Source organism: Cygnus atratus, chromosome 12 (genome assembly GCF_013377495.2).
Source record: "Cygnus atratus isolate AKBS03 ecotype Queensland, Australia chromosome 12, CAtr_DNAZoo_HiC_assembly, whole genome shotgun sequence".
NCBI lineage: Eukaryota > Metazoa > Chordata > Aves > Anseriformes > Anatidae > Cygnus > Cygnus atratus.
This window is the reverse complement of record NC_066373.1, coordinates 7,837,124-7,857,076: the sequence shown is the minus strand read 5'-3', so window position 1 is coordinate 7,857,076 and position 19,953 is coordinate 7,837,124. Positions and strand designations below refer to the sequence as shown.

General features: G+C 34.9%; 1 protein-coding gene across 2 annotated transcripts in view; it reads left to right on the top strand.

Annotated features, from left to right (window-relative positions):
- The window catches only part of CDH8 (cadherin 8), a 130,429-nt gene extending 115,263 nt beyond the window's left edge, over positions 1–15,166 (top strand). For both annotated transcript variants that reach the window (XM_035543337.1, XM_035543338.1), the window contains exons 10-11: positions 13,373–13,624; positions 14,673–15,166. In XM_035543337.1, coding sequence (XP_035399230.1) covers positions 13,373–13,624; positions 14,673–15,166 — 746 coding nt within the window. The remainder of the gene's footprint in view (positions 1–13,372; positions 13,625–14,672) is intronic.
- The last annotated feature ends 4,787 nt before the right edge of the window (positions 15,167–19,953 follow it).

The following is a 19,953-nucleotide window of genomic DNA, read 5'->3' as shown; positions in this document are numbered from 1 at the left end:
TTAGGGCTAGAAAAGAGGTAAAGTACATGATATTCCTGAATGCAGAGATCTTACATTCTGAGCCAAATACAGGAAATAAATGAAACAAGAAGTTGACCCCTCTGGTTTAGGGAGAGAGGGTAGCTAAAATGATAGGGTATGCATATTTGGTAATCAGTGCTGGTTATAGAAGGAGTGAAGATGGGCCCCTGTTTGAAGTGAAATAATAAGGCAGCTTACTGGGGAGAGATAAATAGAAGAACATCAAGAAAAGGACCAGATGTCTGCTTGATGGTGCTGGAGAGGAAGAGCTAGTGGGGTCCTTGGAAGGTAACATGGCTGGGTGTGTTATCTACTGTGAAGCAGCTGAGCAGTGATAGCTGCCCGCCCATATTAAGATAGAAAAGTCAGGTCACTTCAGATTGACCTAAGCTCTAATTGTGCCCTCAAGTAAGTAAACTTAACTTCTGCTAGGCTAATGGCTATGCGCATTCCAGGGGAGTAATTGTTACAATAAAGTATTTTTTTCATACATCTGATTCTATAAAAAGAGATCACTCAGAAATAAAGCATTACGTGTGGAATTTTGAATGGAGTTAGGTATTGTCATCATAAAACTTAAAAGTAGTATTGGCAATAATCACTGAATGTTGATAACAGTACTCTGCTTGTATTCTATAGATTGTAGGCCTGTCTTGAACCTGAACACTAATTTTTTTTTCCCTTTTTTTTTTGTTTTTATTTTTGTTTTTTGAATGTAATGAATGACAATTTTCATCTTGCTTTCATAAAAACACACAGAACTCTGATTTTGTTCGTATTTTGTTAGGAAACTTTCATTCAGTCTAATCTAAATAAAAGCTAAAATCTAGGTTATAGGAAATCATAAGAAATTTTTAAAAATATTTAATGTAGCCTTTTTGAGCTTGTCACTCCCGAACCTTGCTGAACTCTGCCAAGTCACCTTCTATAGCACTTTAATCCATTATATATTACTGTTCTATAAATTATATAGTGTTCACCCAATACAGATTGAGCCCCTTTGATCTAAGAGCAATCTACAGGGGTGATGTTTTTTTGGTTAAGAAATTGTTCTGGAGGTCAGAATAGTTCTGTATAGTTTGGTAACAGGTTTCCTGTATGATTTTGGACAAGTCTTTTGATCACCATGTCTGTCATTTATGCCATGCATTCATTTGCAAACATTCTTTTAAAATGTTCATCTGATACTAACATATGACGTTAATGGTACCTGTTAGCAGCTCCCTACAGATCAGTAAGGAATGAGATTTTCAAGAGTGCATTACACTGTCTCTTTTGATTTTTCTGAAACTCCCAGTTGCAAAACTTGTAGAAGTGATTCTATAGCTCAAGAAATGAAACGGAGACCTGCCTAAGGACCTGGAACACTAAATACGGAGGAAGGTAGTTGATTCTACACCAGATGTCTCTTTTTATACCATCTTTATCTATCCCACAGCTTCTGTCTCTGTGCTACCATTTTCTATTTTTGAATGAGAAAAATAATCTCCTATAACATATTTCTCTTGTCTTGTGCTTGTCTTCTGCTAACACACTGGAACATGGATGTATTTGCTAAAAACTTTGTAGAGTTCTAGGGCAGTCTGTCTAGCAGCTCCACTTGCTTCAAAGCTTTGTATAAAGAACCTAGCTTCTTCTATACTGAATTTGTTTTTGCTTGATTTTTTTTCCTTTTCAAACATGCATCTTTTGTTCTGTTTTTCAAACAAAATATGTTGTTTTTTTTTTCTGCTCTTCTTTTGCACTGTTTAAGTTTTCCTTCAAGCTCATAGGTTTGTGTTTGTTTGTTTGTTTGTTTGTTTTTTGTATATTAAGATGTATTCTCCTTTGCCTAGTTTCTGGTAATGTTGTTACTTGACACTGCTTCATATTTTTTATTGCGGCTCTTGCCTACACACTTCATTTGTACTTTGACAGACTCTTATCATGAATTAGAAGACAACAGGAAACAATTTCACTGTGATATGCAAGTTGTTCTCTTTGCGTAGAGGTTCACTACCTATTTGTTCCTTATAATTCCTCAGCGTTATGTGAAGAGAACTAATGAATAAGATGTTTTCTGTTTTGTTGCTCATGGATTTGAATTGTGACTGACAAATGCTTTACTATGTGCAGAATCTCCATCCTTGGAGATATTCAAAAGCTGTCTGGATGTGGTCTAGGTGGCCCTGCTTGAATATTCTGTGGTTCTGTGAAAATTCTAGAACATCTTATGAACTGATGCTATAAATTAGCTTGTAAATCTATGGTATTTATTAATATAAGCATTGACTTTGAAGTAATTCTACAGCTGTGAGACAGAACTCAAATGTTGACATCTTTTAATGGCTCCTTCTTCTTTCCTAGTTATGCTTCGTGTCATGATGTATATAGCACGTATGCAAAGTTAGGGGCTCGCAGTATGCACAGGTCTTAAAATTTAAAGGCATATGCATATATGTTCCTGTAGACATCAATAATCTGATTGTACATGCTAGCTTGGAGTTTCTGGCTGTGTCAAGTTTCCTGTACATAGTGCTTACAGTGTACAGAAGGTATAGGGTTTGCAGAAATGTTCCCGAGAGTATCTGGAATGTTTTGTTTGAAACTTTTATATTGTACTCCACAAACAGGAAAATCTTTTTTTTTTTCGCTTACTGAAATTCCTTCTCTAGACATATTTTGCTGTATCCAGCATTTCAACTGACCATTAGTCTTCACCATAGGAGACATCCTCATTGAGAGGTGTGCACATAATAAGACACTGTATATATTTTGGATGTAAGACAGGGGTATAAATTACTGCCATTAATGTTATGACGATAACAAATTGTTATATGTAATCTGCATATGAGAACATCTTCAAAAAGTCATTATCATACTGCCTGTGTGCCCAGGGGCAATCTTCTACCATAGCATTTCAGTCTTTCAAATTACAAAAAGCTAATATAACTCTTGATGACATTTACAAAAATGTATTATAGCACTTCTTTCAGTCCTCTCACATAAATTTTTCTCAGTGGAGTTAAAGGGAGTTCTGTGTATGTAGGAGCTGCAAGGGCTGGCACTTTTTAAAATCAAAGCCACTTTTTTGTTGTTGTTAAGTCACACCAGTTCAAGAAAATGTTAAGTAAATTTTCTTAAATTTATTTTCTGACTTAAAAGTGCCTCAGCCAATGTAGGTTGTATTTAACTTTCAGTGCTCTTTGGCAGAGATTGCACATTCTAAATTTTCATAGCAAGTTGTTATGTCAGACTTATAAACCCCTGAAAGTTGGCATTTTGTAATGGAGGTGCTGACAAGACCTTTATTACACCAGTACAAATAGACAGCATTTCAATAAAAGCTGCTTTTTTGTGTGTGTGTGTGATTTTTTTTTCCTTTTAATAGTCTGGTTGTTGCTTTCTGTCACTGTATTTTAAAGTGAACATTATTTAAAAAAAAAAAAAAGCAGTAATAATATTTTTTTTAAAAAGAGCATAATGGAAATACACTGGTATGCCCTGAATTTAGCTCACTAACTGCTGTAGCAAAGCTTTAGGTTGATAGATCTGATTCCAGATTCAGATTTAAAGGACTGTTATATTATCTACGAGTGAATTAGTCTAAATTCTTGCGGTGTGCATGTGCATGTTCCATAGCATCTGGACAGCAAAAATAATCATTTTGGCATGGGGAAGTGGATGTTAATTTGCTTAGTGTGAAACTCGATTAAATGCCAAAAACACATCACATTTTAAAACCAGAGATGTTCCTACTGAAGTTTTATACTTTGTACTATTGTTTTCATAGTTTAAATTACAGAAAGCAAGATTCAATTCAAACATCTATGATTGTCTTAATTTTCATGAAGACCCTGAACTTTTCCAGATCCAGGAAGTAAGTCACTGAAGTGAGAATTGAAGGACATGTGAGGAAGGTAAAGAACATAGGATGGAGTTCTTGGAACTATTCCATCAGCTAACAGAAGTGGTATAAATTTCATTGAATATGCTTGAGATTTAGCTTTACACACAATAGATTTCTGAATCAATGTAATGTGTAAAACTGTAAATCTCTGTGACCGAAGGGGCTTACATACCTGTCTTTACTTAGTTTCACCTCCTTGACTGCACTTTTAAGTATGCAGTCATGGAAAGAATAAGAATTAATTATCCATCCCTAAAGAGAAATACAGATGGCAAATCCTAGGTATACTTTGGCTTTCTTATTTATCTTCAAAGTATCTTGCTGGAATCTGGTAAAAAAATAATGGACAGTTCTTGGTTTAAATGCAAAATATTGCCTTTATTCTATCAAAGCATTACAATACACAGTATTACATTCTGAAACTTTTTGGTTAAAATAACAAGATAATAGAATTAACTAGAATATGTAGATTTCAAAAATGATCCATCAGTCTATGCAAATTTCTGTGTGAATAATGAATTTTTAATGCTAAGCACATTTAACAGACATTTCATCTCTCTTTCTAAACTAGAGCTTGGCAACCTGCATTAATTCTTATACTTTACAGATGTAACATTCAATGCACATGCCATGTAGTGATGTGATCCGAATAAAGTAAAGCATGTCAAAGCAATGTGATTATTAGTAAACAAGTTTGTGGCTGGCTTGTTGAATACAGACGAGAAAAATGAGAGGCAAAAGCCAGTGCTGTTTTAACATCTCTTGCATCTTCAGCAGTCTGAATTTGCTTCAGATTATGGAAGTGTCAATCACAACTGGCATCAGGGAACTTGGAGGAGATAAATGGGCAAAAAATCAGAGTAGGTGAGATTAAAATCATGGAAGTAGGGTACCATTCAGTGAGAACAGTGGTGATTGTATAGCTTAAACAGACCCGGAGCCCAAGGTTTCCTTTTTTGACTTGCCGTTAGTAAATTGCCTTGTATATTAACAAGAGAGAGAGGTATTATGTCCTGATTATTTTTCTGCCCTGTTAATAGTAAAATTAGTATTATTTCAGAGAATACATGCTTCAACATCATTATTTCATTAGCAGGGGTTTGCTATCCTTCCTTCAGTGGGTTAAAAAAAAACAAAGTACAAAATGCAATAGTTGCTGCTAGACAGCAAGTGACCATATACCTAGGTATGATTATAGCTCTGCTGGACTAAAGGTCAAAGGAAAGTTTTAGAATACTTAAGAGACAATTATCTAAAGTTCAGACTTTTCCAAAGGAATAGAACTAAAAATTATACAGACTATTATCTAAAGTTCACATTTTTCAAAGGAAAAAGGTAGGAGAAAATGCCGATTCCATCACTTTGCTCCTATTTGCCTGGGTTTTGGTGGTTTGTTTTATTGTTATTAATTATATCAAGAATTTATTTACTGCAAGTTCTGCATCAAAGTAATGTGATTATTCCCCCTTCAAGTAATTTCAACATGAGTGAGGTATTCTACATGATGAAATATTTTGTTCATAATTCAAAATTCTCAGCAGCACTTTTTATATCAGCAGAGGAATACATGCCCTGGAAATGTGCTTAGTTACTTTATTCACTGGTAGATTCAGCAGTTCCATTCTGGATGAATAAGCTGTTATTATTTAGGCCAATTGGTAAAGAAAAAAAAAAAAGATACTATATAATATAGTATATACTACATTTTCCAATTCTTCACCTCGTCAATATATTTTCTCTCATGAAATAGTTTTTTCCTGTGTTCTTATTGGTGTTTTAAATTATTCCAGAAACTCTAGATTTCTAGAAACACAAAAATTCAGTAAGATGTTTGATAGCGTGTCATAGGCATGTTTTGTAAATTGTCATTATATCTCAGTATGGTGCAGCAGAGACACTTTGATCAGTCAGCTGAAATTTTATAGCACAAAAACTTTTTTCTTTTGAACCTGATGTCTGCTATCAAACATGATAGCAGTCATCAATCTACTTTTTTGAAGACATCACAGATTTTTGACATTCATGAAAAGCAGGTCAGTTTGAAATGCCTGTGAATGTTTCAGTGTCCGTATGATTTGGTTAATATAAGTCAGAATATACTTTAAAAACAGCATCTTTTTATTTTCAGCTTATTTTATAAGCCTTCTACTTGAACAAAACACTTATGCATTCACTATAAAAATTAGGCAAAGGACCATCTTCTTTGTACACTGCTGTTCAATGGGATTATTTTTTTTTTTTAATTTTGAGATACTCTCTCCTCAAGGAAGATACTCATGTACATGTGTAAAATGACACATGCAATGTATATACATATGTATGTATGTTAATATGTATACATAAATTTTCATAAAAAATGTATTTGGTGTATATGTTGAATCAATGTTCATAATGTTCATCAATGTTGAAAATGCTGAGTTTAATCATGAAACAAAATCATTATGCTAATGAACAAATAGTTTTTTCTTCACCTGCTAAAGACTGGCAAACTTTTAACAAGCAAACTTAGAATCATAGAACCTGTAGCCATAGAAGTGGTTTGGGTTCGAAGAGTCGTTGAAGATCACGTAGTTCCAAATCCCTGCCGAGGGCAGGGACACCTCCCACCAGACCAGGTTGTCCAGGGCCCCATCCAGCCAGGCTTTGAACACCTCCAGGGATGGGGCATCTACAGCTTCTTTGGGTAAGCTCTTCTAGGGTCTTTTTAAAATTAGCAGGAAGTATCACAGTAAGGATGTTCTTGCTGCTCTTTTACTTGTGCCAAAGGACTGTCTGTATTACAGAAAATCTGGTTTTAAACTAAAAAATGTACACAAACTCCCCTTAAGCTAATGATTTCAGAAAATAATTTCAAAGATAACTCAAATAAACATAAAGAAACATACTTCTCTGTGGTTCTAGAATTTCCAGCTGTAAAGTTTCCAATTAAAACTTTCCTTCTTCATGTAACGTATCCAGCACAGATTTCTACCACAAAGTCCTTAATACCGGTAATGATTTGATTTTTCTGAGAAAATTATAAAAGAGAGAGGAAAAAAAAAAAAAAAAGAAAGAAAAATAGCTATGTAGGTGAAGGTTGCACCGCAGGTTACTCCACTGATCTCAGAATATTAAAGAGCTCATCAGGGAATTAAAGAATTGCAATAGTGTGTGCAAAGAAAATGACACTTGGATATAAACTGACTGCTTCTATTTTTTTTTACTTTTGTTCTATCATTTTATTGTCTGACTTAAAATTGCAACATGCATGTCTTGTACAAAAGTGGAAGATGAAGTCAACTCGTGCTTGTTGATTTCACATCTGTCTTGATGTCAATGCCATTAAAGCATTGATATCACTCATTCCCAACAAATAGAAAAGTTGCTTTGGATTAAAATCATTACATTTACATTCTCTCAAAATCTTTCATCCAAGAACCTCAAAAGAATTCAGGGGTTTTGAGAACAGTGGAGAATCTGCAAGAAGCACTTGGCACAGTTTTAAGCATGTCCTCAGTTATGCTTATTCAAACTACTTCTGCCTAGAAATCACACTGGGTATCTCAGGAAGACCTACCACACTGTCATTTTTTGTTTCAGCTGTGAGGGAGATATTCCCACAACAGTCTATTTCATGGTTGTTATACAAATCTGCTTGTAGGCAGAACTAGTAGAAATGGACTCACAAGAAAAATAAAATGTGTTCATTGAACTAGCTTTAAATCAAGATTTGGCGAAAGCTGTAAGTTGGTGTTAGTTACTTTGCTACAGTACTGCCAGTAAGAACTGGATTAAATAACAGTGTCTGACAGTTTTGTTCTTTAGTTACTCATTAGTTTTTAACTTCCTTCTTTTTGGAAAAAATATTCCCTGATAAGGATCAACTCTGAATGTTTCTAAATGTTTCTTTGTTAAATATGAAGGAAAATGATTTAGCCATTCAGAAAACAACAAAAAACTTCAAAATACAAAAAAATATAAATCAGACGTTGTTTCCTTTATTTTGTGGGGAACAATGTGAATTAGTTGAATGAATTATTATTATACCAGAATGATGCTTTAACATAGATATCTTACAGTGTGATCCACTTATATTGTGGTGTCCTGATCATCTCTTTTGTATCAATTGTAAATTTATGAAACTGAGAGTTAGCTACAGATGTAAATAATTGATTTGGTTTTACGTTTAAAAAATGCTAAAAATGAGCTGTGGGTCCAAAATGTAGTTATGTATTCCTGGAGCTGTGGATTCTGACCTCACACTGATGAAAAAAATTGTGAGGAGTTAAGGCAATTATTAAGATCACTTAACTTGCACTATTCCTTAAGCTTGCACGACAGAATATAGCTCCTGTGGAATTTAATAGGACTCTGGCATTTTGATGAAGTTCTTCAATCCTTTCCCTCGTAAAAGGGTACAGAATTAAGGAAGCTCATGTTGATACTGAGAATGTCAAAGGACCTTCTGAATATACCTCACTGAGTGGAGGTAAAGACTTAGTGTCTCTCTGCCTGTAGCAGGTTACCTCAGAGTTCTATTAACAGAGAGGGTTGGGTTTTTTTGCCCATGTGTCATTTTCCTTGTTTTGCTAAAAGTAACATGAATAAATAAGTAACCTGAACAGTGCTGTAATGAAGGATCAGCAGGTTAATTGGAAAGATGAGTGGAAAGTGATTGTCCCCTCTCCTGCTGAGCACCTGCTGCCAAGTTAATTCATGCAGCAGTGCTGGAGGTTATTCCTGGAGGAGATTCCTGCTGTTTTGTCAGCTATGGGTAAGGAGAATGTCCTCAGAGAGGAGAAAGCAAATCAGATAAATTGAGTTTATTGCTAATCAGCTGCTAGGATTTATTTGCAAGCTCTAGGAATCGACTAAAAAGCCAATTGGAGAGTCATTGTTCTCCATTCAAGGGTCACATCTCCGGTGACACCAAGGGATATCTTTATTTATTTATTTTACATTTCCTATTGGCTATATCTTATTGCCAGTTTCCTGCCTGGGCACAACAAATGCAATTTCTGTCTAGCACAGCAGTTGTTAACAAAACAAATCTCTGTTTAAAAAAAGGAAAAGTTTATTCTCTTCTCTTCTTGTCTTGCACCTCTTCTTACGTGATACTAACTGTTCAGCCATTATAACTTCTTTTACAATTAAATAATTCAGATAAATGTCCCAAATATCTTGATCATCTTTTGCTTATTTTTCTCTCATTTCTTCTGAACTGGAATTGATAACCACTACTGGTACTGGATAGTTTCTTACACATATGATAGCCTCACTCACTGGCAGAAATAGGCACATTATTTTCTCCATCCCACTTCCTTCCTCTTGTTTTTGTCTGCCTTCTTCTCTGTGTCTGTTATACTACTCTTCATTTTTTGCTTTCTTTTACTCTCTGATTCGGGCTTATTAGAGCTTTCTGAACCAGGAAGAATAGCGGTGAGTGGGTCAGAAAATGAAGCCGACACCAACAAGAGCAGATTCTGGTTTTCATTTCTCCCTAATCTAGGTGCCATACATCTTCTGTGTATCTGTAAAGGGCAGAGATGCTGGAGCTCTGCATATCAATCCTGTCCTCCAGCTGGGACAGATAAGGGCTATACCAGGCTAAATGGAACAGGCTGTATTAGTATGGATTTCTAGAATATGAGAAGTCACTGTGTAAAATAACTGTAAAAGTCTCTGGAGTCCTGAATAAATGACTACAGATGTAGCAGTATTCTAAGTGGGACTTCTCGCACAGAGAGAGATGGAAATTGAACCTCACCCATTTTTTTCTTTTTCATCTTTTCAAAGGTTAAAGTAAAAGAATTAAGGATGCTGAGATATTTTTAATTTTGCAGGAGAAAGTCAAATGGGCAGATAAATTTATTTTTTTCAGTATTTGAAAAAGGGGGTGTTGAGCAGGAAAAGAATGCTACTAGTTTAAAAAAATGCACCTTTTACAATAGGTTTGATAATCACTTATTTTGGTAAAGTTATCCACACCAGTATTCAGCAAAACCTAGCAACAAAATTATTTTTCTAATGTAATATAAGGTAACATTCCTTGCATGACAGCTAGAAAGCAATTATGACACTGGGAGTGGGGAGTGGTTTAATTTGCATATGTATGTGTTTAAATCTCTGATACATTCTACCAGCAGGAAGGAGTGTAGTTTTTGCTTAATTCTAAAGGTGTGCTAATTGTTGGCTTGAAATATACTTGCCTTTTCCACTGCATCATAGTGGCAGATATAATTGGTTATCATCGAGGAGGTTGGTTCCACCTGAGTTGTCAGAATTCTTAAGAGCCTCGTACCTGAAATTTATCTTTAGTAAACACATACATTTCCTTTAATTCTAAAAAGGGCACAAGGAAGGACTGGACTTATCGATTTAGCTCCAAGGTGCTATCAGTTTTGATGTGACTGTTTCTAGCTTGAATAGATAGAAACTCTGGATTCCTGAAGAATAAATAAATAAATAAACCTTTTTGTTCTGCAAGGGAATTCTGAAATTCTCATATGCATACTGCTTTACAAAGTAGTTGATTTACACGTAGATCTTTATTATGTATTCTAGGTGCTATGAAAAACTCTCAAACCATTGCATAACCTGCAATATAAGTTTTAGTAAGAACGTCTCTAGGCTGCATAAGCGTTATTGGTTGTTGATTCCACCATGGAAGGGATACAGGAAGACTGCAGAATCAAAGACCCTGAACTCCAAAAGAGGCCTATTTGAAGTTAAATTCAGTAGTCACTGAAATGAGAAAACAAGCCTTCTGTTTTATTTTGTATGAGACAATTCTCTCATGTTCTTACATAACTGTCCTAGTTTCAGTTAGGACAGAGTTAATTTTCCTCCTAGTAGCTGGCAGGGTGCTATGTTTTGGATTAGGATGAGAAGAGTGCTGATAACATGCTGATGTTTTAATTGTTGTAGAGCAGTGCTTACACCAAGCCAAGGACTTTTCAGCTTCTCGCTCTGTCCTGCCAGCAGGCAGGCTAGGGGTGCAGCAGGAGCTGGGAGGGGACAGACCCAGGACAGCTGACCCAAACTGGCCAAAGGGGTATTCCATACCATCTGACGTCATGCTGAACAATATATAGGGGTGGCTAGCTGGGGTGGGGGGGCCGGCTGCTCGGGGATAGACTGGGCATCGGTCAACGGGTGGTGAGCAATTGCATTGTGCATCACTTGTTTCGCACACATTATTATTATTATTATTATTATTATTATTATTATTATTATTATTATTATTATTTTCCTGTCTTAATAAACTGTCTTTATCTCAACTCACAGGCTTCACTTTCCCGTTTCTCTCCCCCATCCCAGAGAGGGAGGGGAGAGGTTGAGCAAACGGCTGTGTGGTGTTTAGCTGCTGGCTGGGTTAAACCACAACAATAACAAATGATCTTTCTTCATCTTTTGTTCTACAGCAGTAATAAATTAGCTATAGGAGTTACTCACTGATTGATAACTTGGTATAAATTCACACCATGATAAAGTGTAGAATTTTTTCATTACATTCTGCAATCATTGTGTTCTGTAAAAACCTTTATTCCTTACTAATATGCATCCTAAAGAGAACATCAAGAATAAAATATTGCATCTAAAATTTATTTTTGGATGTGAAAAATGTCTTTACAGTATTAGCTTCATCAATGTTTCCCCCTTCTCCCTTCTCTGCATCTTTCTCTGTTTTTCATCGTCCATTGCCAGCTCTTCAGAGCATATATGTGTCTTTTATGTTGGGGTAGTAATACATGCTGCACAAATACCATGGACTGTCAGAAATGTTACTGATGATCCCAGTCAGTACAAATCAAACATCTATAAACTATTTTGTGTTTCCAGGGGAGTACCTGACCAGTACAAAGGTCAAAGTAGACACAAAGCTTTCTTACAGTCTCTGTATGTATATGCACACACATGTTGCACTTCAGCTACCTTATTTTTTTAAGCTCAATAAATGTAAATAAATCAGTGTCTTGCATATTTGATACTCTTACTAAACGTGGTTTATACCTAAGCATGTTGGCACATACAAGATCACTGATGTTTGAAAGTAATGTGTTGTTAAATGGCTAGAATCTATAAATACCTAAAGGCACTAGAAAATCTCAAGTATTGACCCAGGAATTTGATTCAGAAACTACCCATAAATTAAAAGACTGATTTAGATTCTTACAACTAAACACAATAGAATTCATATGGTTGCTCTACAACTCTATTCTTAATTCATTAAAGTGAACAATTAGAATTAATAGTATTTAAAATAGTATTTAAAGTATAGATGCCACATTGTATGGAATTATTCAGGGAGTTATATTTTAATAATTCTGATGGTCAAACAGAACTGAGTGATTCTGAGAAGTTTAACTGTGTATGAGAAAGAGGACAAAAAACACATGTATAATTAATGAGTCAAATGTTCAGTTTGATACACATAGAAAAGGCAAATGCCTGTATTTGCCAGTAAATGGACTGAGTCTTAATACTGGCACAGCCACAGCCATTGCTGTATTTAACTCAAGGCTAAGCTTAAGTAGCTAAATGGACCTCTGTTGGCAGCCTGTAAGTTCAACTTAATACATTACTGAAGTGGTGTAAGACCATTATGAAGAAAGAAGACAAGCACATCTAAGTAAAAACAAGTATACATACATATACATTGTGCAAATCCATCATCTTCTCACCTTTTTTTTTTTCTCTGTACTAATTGTATACTTCTGACCACTGTTACCAGTCAAGTGGGTAGTAGCACGTATGTTGTAAGTGCTGATAGAGAGTAACTTTATGTCTAGGTAAGATACCACATAGTCAGGACACCTGTATAAGTTTTTAAAATTAAGTATCTGCATGTGTCCAGAGGTAAAAATGTCCTGGATTCATTTCCTCTGGCTGTCTTCATAGAAATACATTCTGTTTTGTTTTGATTTGATTTGTTTTCATCAAGTTATGGAGACCTAAAAAATGTTTAGGTCGCTGAAAATTAGGCCTACAACTTTTAATACATTCAGTTTTCCTTTGTCTTTATATTGCTTATTAATAAAAATGAAGAATATTTTGTTGCAGAATGAAATGTTGTGCAATTTCTGATTATAATGCATGCGACGTTTGCTTTAATTGATGAATGTGCTTTGTTTGGATTACTTTAACATATCATTTCTCTTTTGTTTTCCTGGTTGAATTTTTATGACTGTGTGACTTGAAAAATACTGATGAATCCTGATGGGAAGACATCTATAGGGATGTATGCAGAGAAGAAAGTGAGGAGTTGTCATTATGATCATTCCACTTGACACAAGACAATGCCTATGTTGCAGTCATTCATTTTTGGGCATGGGAAGCCAGACAGGAAAGGGAAGGATTTCTCTATCAAACACTGACAGTATGATGGGTATAATAAAGCATATACGTGTTTGTGTAGAGGTTTTTCTGAATGTATCAAGAAAAAGCAGTTACGTGGTAAAATGCAAATTTTCCCTCTTACAGATAATACTCTCAGCATTTTGGCAAAGCACAGTGGATTCAGCAGGCAGAAGCAAGAAGTATACCTACTGCCAATCATAATAAGCGATAGTGGAAATCCTCCCATGAGCAGCACTAGCACTCTTACTATTCGAGTCTGTGGTTGCAGCAGTGATGGAATTGTCCAGTCCTGTAATGTTGAAGCATACGTACTTCCCATTGGACTCAGCATGGGAGCCCTAATTGCAATATTAGCATGCATCATTTTGCTGCTAGGTATGTATTCATTTCACAGCCTGGTGTTCAAAATTTTTCTGATTCATAGGTGGCTGTAAATAAGCAAAGAAGTCACATACAAGGATGTATTATCTAATACAATGTGATGCACAGCAGTACTGAAAAGCTTGTCGTACAAAGCAAAGTATCAATCTGAAGGAGTTTTATATATAAGTTACATAATAAACAGGTATCAATTATGAAACCAAAAACTAAATCATGTATGTTAAGTAGAAACGTGAACAGAGTGTGTACTACACAAGTTGGAAAATGGGTTTGTTGTATCTTCAAGGCTTGTATGAGTTTATTCTGGATTGTAATGGCATAAGAGGTATTACAGTTTTACAAGGTAAGAAACTGTATATTTTAACTAAATATACAACATTTGTATATGACATCAAGTCAGGGATAGAACAGTGAAGGTCTGTTTCTGTACTTTGTGTCTTTGCTTTTAGCAATCAGGATTTCAGCATTAAACTGCAAAAACAACGAAGTATAACCTACTTAGAGCTTTTTATGCATCTGTCCATGATTGTGAAACTGATGTATCTAAGATCTTTTTTCTTCCTTACTGTCTTATTCTCTTTTCAATTCTATAAGAAGGACCGATTTCCATCCATCATTAGAGCTCTGTTTTCAGAAAAGCACCCTCTAATTTTTGAAAAGTCCATCCTTAGTGTAGATCATTATGAACTAATGTTCAGTGAGTGATGATAGCTTGACTTAACCTATGTCTGTAGTTTTTCCAAAGGGAAAAGTTGTCAAAATTTGAGATTCAAAGATGGAAGTACACATCTTATTGCTTGCACAAAATTGAGCTTCAAATGTAAATATGAGCTGATAATACAAAACTAGAGGACTAACCAGAGGTTCTGATCAGATTTTTATCACTTGAGTGGGGTTGAAGTTACAGACCTTTCAGCTTTTCTCTACCCCTATTACTCTTATTTTCACAAAAAGCAATTATCATCATCCCTAACTGTGCTTAACATGTATCACTTTGATTAGAATTTTTTTACCTAATCAGCCTGTGATGCTTTCTTTGCAGTCATTGTGGTGCTGTTTGTAACACTAAGAAGACATAAGAATGAGCCCCTAATCATCAAAGATGATGAAGATGTGAGAGAAAATATTATTCGCTATGATGATGAAGGAGGTGGAGAAGAAGATACAGAGGCTTTTGACATTGCAACTTTGCAAAATCCAGATGGAATTAATGGATTTTTGCCTCGTAAGGATATTAAGCCTGATCTTCAATTTATGCCCAGGCAGGGTCTTGCACCTGTTCCTAACGGTGTCGATGTTGATGAATTTATTAATGTAAGGCTTCACGAAGCTGATAACGATCCCACGGCTCCACCATATGACTCGATCCAGATTTATGGCTATGAAGGAAGAGGGTCAGCGGCTGGTTCCCTTAGCTCATTGGAGTCTTCTGCATCAGACTCAGACCAGAATTTTGACTACCTCAGTGAATGGGGTCCTCGCTTTAAAAGACTTGGAGAACTTTACTCAGTTGGAGAAAGTGACAAAGAAACTTGACAGTGGATTACAAACTTTTTCACTGTTGACTTAATGATCATGTAATATTCTAGGGCCACTACTGTTAGTTAAAACTAATGTGGCTTTTTGTTTTAGAGGCAAGTTTAGCGCCAGTCATCTATAAAATCAACTACATTGTAATGTTGAACCAAATAAAAAAAGTATATGTTAGGAGGTTAAGTCTTGTGGAGTGTGAAGTAAAGTATGTGGAGTGTCTAGAAGTCTTTGGATATTTGATATTCACTTGACCACTCTGAAGATGGAGATTTGGATCTTTGATTATCTTCAGTGAATTGAAAAGAATGAAAAGAAATTGGTGCTTTCTTAGAAAATGGACTTGCAGGGATTTTGCTGTTGAACAGTAGCTCCTGCCAGTACGTGTAAAGCTAATGGTTTGTTTCTGCATTGCCAACAAAGATCCCACCACAGAAATGTTAAAAGCAATATTTTGGTCTTCTTAGCAATGCTGAATAGAAATAGCATTGTAAATCCTTACTGGCTTCTACTGTGCAGTGACCATACATTGTACATACAGTAATTGTTGGCCACGTAACCACAGACTGAATATCATCTTTAAATATTGTGTCAAGCCTTAAAATATTCACATGTTCTTAATCCATTCCAGTGATGGGTAATAAATACTACTAATGTGCAGAGATTCAGATGCAGGGGTACAAAACCTTGCTTTACAAAAGGATCTTTTTCTAGAAGAAGGATCAATCCTCTGCTTCGTCTTCTGAACGGAAAGAAAAAACTGTGAAAGGGGATGGACTTGCATATATGAAAGAATTGCTGATTTTATTGCTAAAGATCGAATTTATTTGTTTAATCTTTGAAATAAATATTTTATTGATGTCCATTACTGCTTTTATTTATTAAGACTGATAATCTATAGAGTAAGATTATAAAGAAAACTAAATTATATCCATTAATTTTTTTCTATATATAATGAATGTTTAATACATGTACATTTTGAAAAGAAAAAGGACAAATTGTTGCAGGTTAAAGCAGTAACCTCTCCATTTGCAGTAGCTGAATTTTAAGAGAATGCTGGCAGGAATAAAACTTTCCCAGAGAAAAACTTTTGACAGTTTTATATCGTCTTCATAAATCTAGTACCTGGTGTTTTTAATACAAGCACAAACAGCTGGAAGTAAACTGGTTCATGTGAATATTTAAACTATAGACTTTTAGAAATCCACACATAACACAGTACAGTAAAAAACATGCTTATAGTTCTCCACTGTATTAGAGCAGGAACCAGTGTGTACATAATTTTACTGCTTATGTTATTAGCATTTCTTTTCTATAATATTCATAGTGATGCACCAGGGCTCTTGCACACAGAGAAAGAACAGCACTAGAAGCTGCAAGCATACTCAATTTGTAATGCAAACTTGCCATTTAGAAGTAGCAATTGTATAATAAAACTATGTATTACATGCAAATCATTTTAATTTTCTACTTTGTTTTGATGCTATATTATTGTTTGTTTATTTACTCCATGTATTGTATTCAGAGAAACTCCTGTATTGTTTCCTACTTTGTGAAATATATTTTTATAAATACTTTTCTTGTTATTGCTTTCCTTTCAGTTTTACCTGAAAATCTCCCTGAAATCTCCCTGAAAAACTTCATAATCTGTGGAGGAATATAGTTTCTCCAAAATCATTTATTTATTCGATGAATACAATCAAAATAAAAAGAATAATGTTTGAAGCACTTTTTGATAGTGTTTGGAGAATTAGATATGCAGCAGCCTGTGACCACAGGAGTTATGTGTGTCTAATTCACTGCACCATGCTGAAAAATAACCTCATACTTTTTTTTTTTTCCAAGTATTACTAGTAAAAACAATACCTTATTTTTAAGTTCCTCAGTAATGTTAATTCTGCAAACAAAAACATATTAACACATTTTGCCTATAGTTCAAAATGGAAACGTTGACTTTGCTTCATCTACAGCATGGCTGATTTTAATGACTGCAGTTTGTGGACAACTAATAAGCTAGCACCACTATTTATTTCAAAGATTTTACTGAAAGAGTGATCTATCCAATTCATTTAAGTTATACTATATTCAAAAATTTTGTCTCTGAATAACTTTATCTAGCACTTTAGGTAATACTATAACCTAAACAGTGAAGTCATCTGAAGATGGAAAAGGAGCAATCATCAAGACTTGAATGACGTCAAATATATTTATATAAGCGACTGTAACAGCAGCCAAACATGTTCTTACTAATCTTGTACCAAGTGCCAGGGTGTTCTGAATTGCCATGGTAGCGTATGGTAGCATAAATGCAAAAGTCTGATTTGAAACTTACACTGAGACAATTTCTAGTCCACATCACAACCCTGGGAGCAACGGAAGATGCTGTGAGATACAGATCACATTATTTTCTATAGTCATAGAAGCATTTAGGACAAGTAGCTCTGACTAGGAGTTAAAGCATACACTGTAGAGTTTTGCAAAGCTCCTTTGTAGGAAAACTCACAAATGGATAACCTTCTGATTGCCTTTTGATTGAAAGTTCCATCTGAGACCACGACAACACATCCAGTAATAAGATTTTCAGAGAAAAAAATCCCATCACTGGCACTGTGGAAAAGGCAAAGCATGACAGAAATCTCATCATTGTCAGTCAGAGATGGTAGCTACTACTGGTGGGTATAGCTTTAAATTGTGCATATATACAGGCTCTAAACATGAATATCTACAATGCACAAGGGATAAAAAATGTAATGAATTTATGGGATCCACCAATAGTGACATGCTATTTTTTAAAGTTGTTGCTACCCCACCAAAGGGAAATGATTCATTCTGCAAACTAATTCAGTGTAACTTGAATATAAAATTTATAGCAATACATATTAGAAGGTTAAATGTTGATCATTCATTTTTTCCAGTACTTGCTCCTTTTTTTGACAATGAAATTAATTCAGTGTAAAATTGTTTTGGATAACAACGGTATTTAGGGGGATTAGAATCATATCGTTCTGCATTTCACATCTAGATTTAGACATATTAGCGACATTCTTTTTAAGCTTGTTGAAATGGTAATTCATCTTTTTCAACAACATTTAATTAGCAATTGACTCATTGTAAGTGACAACGAAAATGCATTAAATTAGAATTATTAATACTGATAAATTTGAGAATTAAATTCTCAAAATCTTTTACAAGTGCCAAGTGCCTTAGTGTCCCATTGATTCTGGCTTGCCTTCACCTAGCTATGTCTCTCACTCATTTGTCAGAACTGCTAAAGTCAAACATCCCACACATAAAAGCTGGAATTACACATTTTGGGCCTGGACATTGTCCAGGTCAGAAATTCAGCTCAGGCATTTCACTATGGAAGTACTGCAAAGTGAATGTGTACATTTTTACTAATTATAACTCAGGTGACTGAAGTTCTTCCATATGTCCTGTCCTTTAAAGTAGCTGAAAGCAGTTGGTGTTTTTGTGCTGTGACCTTGAAACCAAATCAAGGAAAGCTCATTTAGATATAATGTATTTTTTACCTGGTATCATTTATAGCTTTTTGTCTATGATGAATTTGAAATGACTGTGAAATATGCAGCAGAGAAAATGGATGAAGATTTTCATTTAAATCAGCAGTTGCTTATCACAGAAGAAGCATTTAACACTATGGCAACTCCAAATACCATCAACTATGTCTCAGAGCAGCAGTAACGATTCTCAATCTGAAGAGCAGATAGAATGTCTACTAAATAGTATGTTCTAAGTATCTTTATTTGTACAGCTCAGCTAGAGATATGCTGATTTTAATATATAGAGAAAAATAAACCAACTATACTATATGAATGCAGTGGTATGTACCTACATATTTGTGTGGCATTTTTTTTTATTTTTTTTATTTTTTTTAACAGCCTGCATTGAAATTGAGTTCTAGAAATGGATAGATGGTTTCACAAAGCTTCTCCAAGACCTATACAGCTATAGGAAACTCTGCCAGGTCCTCTGTTTCTGTATCTGATTTTCTTGGGTTATAGTTTCAATCTTCATTAAGCTATTTGACTGTTTCTCTCCTTTTTCCTGTGCCTCTATCTTGAGCTATAATACAGTGAATGTAATGTTAGGAAGTTCATTAAGACCACACAGCTCTTTTTCAGCTTGTTTCAGTTGGTGTGTTCAGTAACTGGAAGCAAGCAAGTAAGCCAGGGCAGTTAAGTGCACCAAGCTGTCTTCACTCTCTCTTATTACCCTATTTGAGTTTCTAACAAAACACAACTGTATGCAAGTAGCTTGCTTTTCAGATGTAGTCACAGGACGCTATTGTTGCTTTAGGGATTTTAAGCTCTGCATTACAAAATAATAATAATAATAATAATAATTAAAAAAAAAAAAAAAGGAAGCAAACCAAAAACCTATCAGATGAGGATTTACAGAGTACATAGCCTGGGTTACTTATACCAAAGGACTGCTTCTGTATTTCAAATGAATGATGCAGAAAAATCTAGTCAATGATGGTACTGTTTAGTTAATAGGAAGAATAAGAATGTACAGTAGCATCACATGTTCATGAGTATTTCCGATCAAAAGAAGTGAAAAGAGATTACTCAAAAAATAATTTTCAGATTTGGAGAGTTTTTAGCAGTTGCAGTCTGTCCTTGTAAACTGAAGCTTAATAAATAAAAATTGTGGGAGTATTCACCATTTTCAGAGTTTTCAGAATGTAGCAGGTGTCATTAGCAGCAGATAGAGAGTACTGATGGAGTGAACAGTGGAAGCTTTCTGTAGTCTATCATTCAGATAAGTTGGAC